Genomic DNA, 7,500 nt, shown 5'->3' with positions numbered 1-7,500 from the left:
GTTCCAAGTTCAATCTCCACCATGTTCCTGGTAGTACCGCGCTCAACTTGTTTCTCCGCACAGCGGCCTTGTTTGTCAAGGTTTGTGTTTCAGAGTTATTACAAAAATTTTGTAATAACTCTGAAACACAATGATGTACATAAAAAACAGCATGATGTGGTCATAGTCATTATTATTCAAAAATATGAAAAAAATATAATACAAGACAAGCTTATCAATATATAAAACAACTTTTTATAAATTTTTTTTTTTAATTCACCTCCCCAAGGCTGAAAAGGCTACTACAGACAAGGATGCTACTTAATTGTGGTTATAACCCTCTCTCAACTCTATAACTCCAAAACATGAACCTTGACAAACAAGGCTGCTGTGCAGAGAAACAAGTCAGGCGCAGTTATAGCAGGGGCGTGGTGGCTTTCATTCACATGATAAACAATTTCTATCATAAAATGTTTGGTGATTCAAAAATACACAGTTGTTGTTCTGCATAATAATAGTTGTTGTTCTGCATAAAATATTTCTTTTATGTTTTTTTTATGATAAATGATGTAAACAACAACTTCATAATTAAAATTTTTTTTCAAAAGAGCTCATAATAAAATGAAGATAAAAGTTATTGTTGTTTTAATTTTGGTTTCAGTTTCTTGCATTTTATGTTTAATATTATTAAATCAGACTAATTATTTTTTTAAACTTCTTTTTATTTTGTTTTTATTAAAACACATCTATTTTTGCATAGATATATATATAGATTTTGAATAGAATTTTTAACATATTTGAAGTAACTAAACCAGAAACATACTTTAATTAAATTTGTATTACACTTTTAATTAAAATAAACTCACTTTTTTATTAATTGCATCAAGCGCGTATATTGTTTTTAAAAATAAATATTTTGAATGCACTTAATAATCATATTGGATGAGATTTTCCTTTTTATATAGGAAAGAAAAAACAAATGCATTATACATTCTAATGGAATCTAGTGATAAAGCACCTTATGCTAGTATAAATATTTATTCAAAACAGCTGCAGAAATAAGCAATACTTATTTTGGTATTATAGATTTATTTAAAATATATTTACTAAACTATTTTGTAATCTTGAAAGTATTTAATGGAGGTGATCCTAGTAAATTCAATATACTTTGTTGTATTTTGTAACTCAAAATCTGCAACTTTTCTTTACCTAATTTTCACAAAAAGGCTTACTTGTTGAATAACAACACACATTACACATTATGAACTATGTACATACTGTAAATTATGTTTTATTAAAATTTTGTTTTACTAAAATTATGTTTTACTAAAATTATGTTTTACTAAAATTATGTTTTACTAAAATTATGTTTTACTAAAAATATGTTTTAATAAAAATATGTTTTACTAAAATTATATTTAATACAATTATGTTTACTTAAATTATGGGTAAAATTAACTTACTTTTATCTTTTATTAAATGATGTTATGATATTCATAATCAACTATTATAACTTTAAAACTATAGAATAAAAACAAAAAGCAAAGAAATAATTTCACAAAAACATTTTAAAATAATAAAATAAAACAGGATAAAATGAAATTGATGAACTAAAAAAATAATTACAATGTTTAGTTAAATTTTTAACAGTGCATTAATTTTTTTCCATCTACTTGAAAAATGGGTATAAAACTATCTAATAGGGAAACTTGTTATCAGCTCAGATAAAGTTTTTACATGCACACAAATAGTCAGTAAATGGTTTTTTTCCACATGTCATCAGTTAAAATAGTTTAAAAAAACACCATCTCAACCTGTCACCAATATCAATCAATCACCATTTCAAATTTCAACATCCCAACCATCAGATAATATGCAAGTGCCATAACCAGCACCAGTAACTATTTCAGTTTTTTGAATCATCAACAGCACCAAAAATATCCATTATCATTATATCTTTGCTGCAAAACAAGACTTAAGTCCATTTTTGCTGTTCTGAGAAAAAGGCATTTAAAAATTTTAATTCATCACTGCGTTTGATCTTCTTAATTAAACCAAATTGTTTTTAAAATACTTAGAGAATATGTTATTATTTTTCATAATATAACAAATTAAAAAAATTTTAAGTTTATGAGAAGCAACAATGCAAATGGACTTAAGATAATCTCAAAACTATATAAAATATGACAAAATTCTACAAATTATATTGTCACTGCAAAATAAGACCATCTTAAGTCCGTTTTGGCTGTCCTGAGAAAAAGACATTTAAAGTTTATTTAAATTTAATCACTGCTTTTGATTTTTTTGATTAAACCTACTTGTTTTCAGTTTTTTATTATATGTTTTAAGTATTTTAAACCAAAAAAGTTTTTTTTGCCATAAAATGGACTTAAGATAGTTTTGCTTTGTAGCAATGATATGATATATACCATTAGCTAGAAAGTTAAATCTGAAGTCAACTTGCCTGCTAATAATGTAGTACTAAAAAAATTAAAAAAGCTAAAAAAAATTTAAATTAGCCCAACTGCTTGCAACAGCATTTCAAAAAATGTTTTTATCCAACATGTTGACACAAAAACATTGTAAACCAAGTCAATTGTAAAAAGTGCTGTTTTAAACAAAGTCAAAAAAAAAAAAGTACTAGTGTGAAAATTTATAATTGAAAGGTTGGGATTGTTGAAGATGCATACCAAAGTAAAATATAAACCAAGTTTTATTGAAACAAAAAATGTTGCCTAAGTAACAACTTGACTCAACCTTCAGAATACCAAGAACTCAACATTAACACATGAATTAAAAAATATATATATTACTGTATCTTTTTTTTAAATTAAGTGTTCCTTTAACTACCCATTGTTATTTTTCATTTTCTCTAAGCATGAAAGTAGAATTAAATAAATTTTTCAATTAAATAAAATTTCTTAAAAAACTTTAAAAAGATTTTTGATTTTATATATATTTACAAACAGCTTGGGATTCTTTAAAACATTTTGAAGATCTTTTTAATCTTTTTCTGTTAACAAACAATTTCATTTGACCCCATCTTACTTTACATCAAGAAATCAATTAACCTCTGGTTTTTTGTCAATAGAAGCAAGATACTTTAAAAACGATTTAGTGTGATAGATGCTTGGATGCAAGACAGCATCTGGCTGCTTCCACTTACGATTTAAGTCTTGGCCAGATAAAGAACATCTATGACTAATATACGTGTGTGTGTGTGTATATATATATATATATATATATATATATATATATATATATATATACATATATATATATATGTATGTATGTATGTATGTACATATATATGTATGTATATGTATATATATATATTTATATATGTATGGATATATACATAAAAACATATAAATAAATATATAAAAATATCTTTATATATATATATATATATATATATATATATATATATATATATATATATATATATATATATACATATATATATATATATGTATATATATATATATATATATATATATATATATATATACATATATATATATATATGTATATATATATATATATATATATATATATATATATATATATATATATATATATATATATATATATATATATATATATATATATATCTGTGGCCAAAATGTCATATTTGCACTTATTATAAATTGACCAATGGCTTCAGAATGGCTTCATATATATATATATATATATATATATATATATATATATATATATATATATATATATATATATATATATATATATATATATATATATATATATATATATATATATATATGTATATATATATATACACTGCAACCATTTTCTATAGGCGCATGTGGATTATGTCTTAAAAACGTACTTAACTTTATTTTTATAGTGTATTTCAATAAATTAGTATCAAAATTAGTTACTTTTTTGATACTTTATTTCAGTAAATAAAGTATCAAAAAATAATGCAAATTATCAAAAAATAATATCAAATATGAAAAGAGGTCAATCATAAATGAATTAAGTTCAAAAGATAGTTGACTATTTTCAATAGACGCAGTTCACATTTTTTGCTATCCAAAAAAAAGTTTTTATCACATTTTTAGTACTCGAATGGACCTCCTTTGCGCTCAATTACTTGATAAAATTGTTTTGGCATACTTTCCACCAAGTTTTCCAGCACTTTTGGCTCCATATCATCCCAGCATTCTGATACTTTTAGCTCTGCCACAGAGTTATATTGCTTCTGGTCAGCATAGATACGCCTTACAATGATTCCCCAGATGTTATCAAAAGGATTTAAATCTGGATTGCGATCAGACCACCACATTTGCTCGATTTTTTTAGCTTCAAACCAAGCTTTAGTCTCTTTACTAGTGTGAATGTTGGAGTTGTCTTAATGAAAAACGAACTTTTTGCGTCGATATTTGTTTTTAAATAGAATCAAACATCATTTTAGCACATCAATGTATTCAGAACTTTTCATTTTGCAAGATGTAAATGCTAAATTTAACTTTCCTGTTGCACAAAACCCAAGCCAAAGCATCAAAGATCCATTACCGAAATTCCATGTTGAAAATATTTGGGTGCTTTCCTCAAATCATGCCAGTAGCCACTAAAACCATCAGGCCCATCAAGATTAAACTTTTTCTTTTCCAAAAAAATCACCTGGTATTGAAAACAAAAATATTCAGCTATTTAGACATCTTACGTATTTATGAGAATTTAATCTAAAATTTCTTACTTGTTCCCAATAGTGTGCCATGTTTTCGCGGGTGAATTTTATCCGTTTCTGTTTGTGAACGAGCTTCAAATTTGGTGCTTTATTCATTTTTGATCGTACAATGTGTGGGATGTCTTTAAGAACTTTCCTAATTGTCTCCTTGCAAACATTTAAACCCAAATCTGACTTAATTGTCTTCAATTTTATCAATGAATTTGATGCAAGTCGAACATTTCTGCGTTTTTCACAGTCTGAAATCCTTGATTTCTTTGGTTTCCTCTTGATTGTTGCATAATCTGTTGGATTTTCAAGAAATTACGGATAATGTGATCTGATCTCTTCAATCTTCTAGCAATTTCTTGATTTGGAACTTTTTCTCGATGATAAGCCAGTATTTGACCTTTTTCAATTTTGGTAAGGACCTTTCCTTTCGGCATTTGGTTAAGTTCAACTTGATTTCGACTCACAAAATACTACAGAATTTAAGAAATTTGCAACAAAACTCCTAAAAACTTTAGTGTGTCTATAGAAAATTGCCACGCGAATATTAAAAATTTAATTATTTTAATACAATCAAGACAATTAATAATCAGATGCATAATGGATCATTCTTTTCTTACATACACTTATTCAAAAGTACCGTTAGAACAATTTTATTACCACTGTAACACTGTAAATCCGCTAAATATATATCTATATATCTATATATATATATATATATATATATATATATATATATATATATATATATATATATATATATATATATATATATATATATATATATATATAGATCTGTATATATATATATACATATATATATATATATATATCTATATATATATATATATATATATATATATATATATATATATATATATATATATATATATATATATATATATATATATATTTATATATATATATATATATATATCTATATATTTATATATATATATATATAGATAGATATAATATATATATATATATATGTATATATATATATATATATACATATAAATACATATATATGTATATATATATACATATATATATACATATATATATGTATATATATATATATATATATTATATCTATATATATATATATATATATATATATATATATATATATATAAATATATATATACATATATATATATATAAATATATATATAAATATAATATATATATATATATATATATATATATATATATATATATATATATATATATATATATATATATATATATAGATAGATATAATAAAAGGGCCCCTAAATTTGTGAATTGGCCAGCTGAATTCGCTATGCCCCCTTAATTAGGGGGTGTGGGGAAGCTTAGGTTCGGCTCTGGTATATATATATATATATATACATATGTATACACACATATAAATATATATACAAAACATACATATATATGCATATATATAAATATATATACATGGATATGTATATACATATATGTATATATATATATACATATATGTGTATATATATATACATATATACATATGTGTATGTTTCTCAGCAATAATATGAAAAGTATTTATTTTTTTTAGGAACAAATATTGTTTTTAAAATCTCTATTGTTGTGAAAATATGCTTCCTTTGAGACCCAGATTGACATACTTTTGAACAACTTTGTTTTTGACAATATTAGGGATTTTACCCAGAATGCTAAAGATTTGAATCCTAACATCTTTACCATTTGACCTGAAGTGCTATACAAAAAATGTATTGTTTATTCGGCACCAGAAAAAAAGTTTTTTTGTTGTTGACCTGTGATAGTAGACTCATGGAAGTTAATAATTGGAAAATGTCAGATAAGTGATTACCTCTTGCAACTCTACAGGCCACTAATATTTTAGTAAAACTTTCCAACACATGATGACATAATTGTGATTCAATTTGAGTAATTTGCTTGATTATTTTTTCTAGCAGTTGTTGAATGGTTTGAGGATTACTAGTATAAACTTATCTTTTCAAAAAAACCCTATAAAAAGAAATCTAATGGTGTTGGATCACATGATCATGGTGGTCAGTTTACAGTTCCTCTTCGAGAAATTATTTGATTACCAAATTTCTCTTTTAAAAGATTGATTGTTTCTGTGGCTGTATCAAATGTTGCCCCTGTTGAAACTTCTACATTATTCTGCACTTTATTATGCTCCAATTCGTCAAACAAAAAGTTACTAAACATTATTTAATAACAAGCATCATTAAAAATTAATAGTGTGTCCAGTTTTGTTTTCAGAGAAATGTGAACAAATCAATCCACCAGACCAAAAGCCACACGAAACAGTTACTTTTTGAGAATGCAGTTGTTTTTACAATATTACTCTTGGATTTTCTTCACGCCAGATTTGACAATTCTGCTTCTTTACATACCCACTAATTTCAAAATGAGCTTCATCACTAAAGATCACTTTGTTAAAAAAATTGTCATTTTCTTCTTTTACTGCAAGAGCCTAATTAACAAATGCATGACATAATCTATGATCAGTTGGTAATAACTGTTATGTTAACTGTATCTTGTAACTTTTAGCCATAGATCTTTATGCAAAATATTGAATAAAATGGATTGCTTTATGCCTAATTGCTGTAAATGATGAAAAATTGATGTGTTTGGCTCTTCACTAACACTTTCACTGACATTTTCTAGGGAACAACAAAATTTTATTTTTTGAATTTTGAATTGAACCAGCTTCCTCAAATTTATTCACATTACTTTGAATGGTGGAGTTTGTTTGACAATTTCTTCTTTTCATACTTTGTAGGAAATACTTTGTTCTAACTGCTGCATAATTTTTACTA

The 7,500-nt window shown here is 24.5% G+C and overlaps 1 protein-coding gene across 3 annotated transcripts in view; it reads right to left on the bottom strand.

Moving 5' to 3' along the window:
* Window positions 1–7,500, bottom strand: part of LOC100215815 (cytosolic carboxypeptidase 1) — a 60,575-nt gene that overhangs the window by 9,791 nt on the left and 43,284 nt on the right. For 2 of the 3 annotated variants that reach the window (XM_065795588.1, XM_065795589.1), the window contains one exon: window positions 3,051–3,180. The exons of the other annotated variant lie outside the window; for it this stretch is intronic. In XM_065795588.1, the coding sequence (XP_065651660.1) occupies window positions 3,051–3,180 (130 nt within the window). The remainder of the gene's footprint in view (window positions 1–3,050; window positions 3,181–7,500) is intronic. 3 annotated transcript variants of the gene reach the window in all.

Source organism: Hydra vulgaris, chromosome 04 (genome assembly GCF_038396675.1).
Source record: "Hydra vulgaris chromosome 04, alternate assembly HydraT2T_AEP".
NCBI lineage: Eukaryota > Metazoa > Cnidaria > Hydrozoa > Anthoathecata > Hydridae > Hydra > Hydra vulgaris.
Note: the sequence above shows the minus strand (reverse complement) of the source record. Positions and strands in the feature narration are given on the sequence as shown.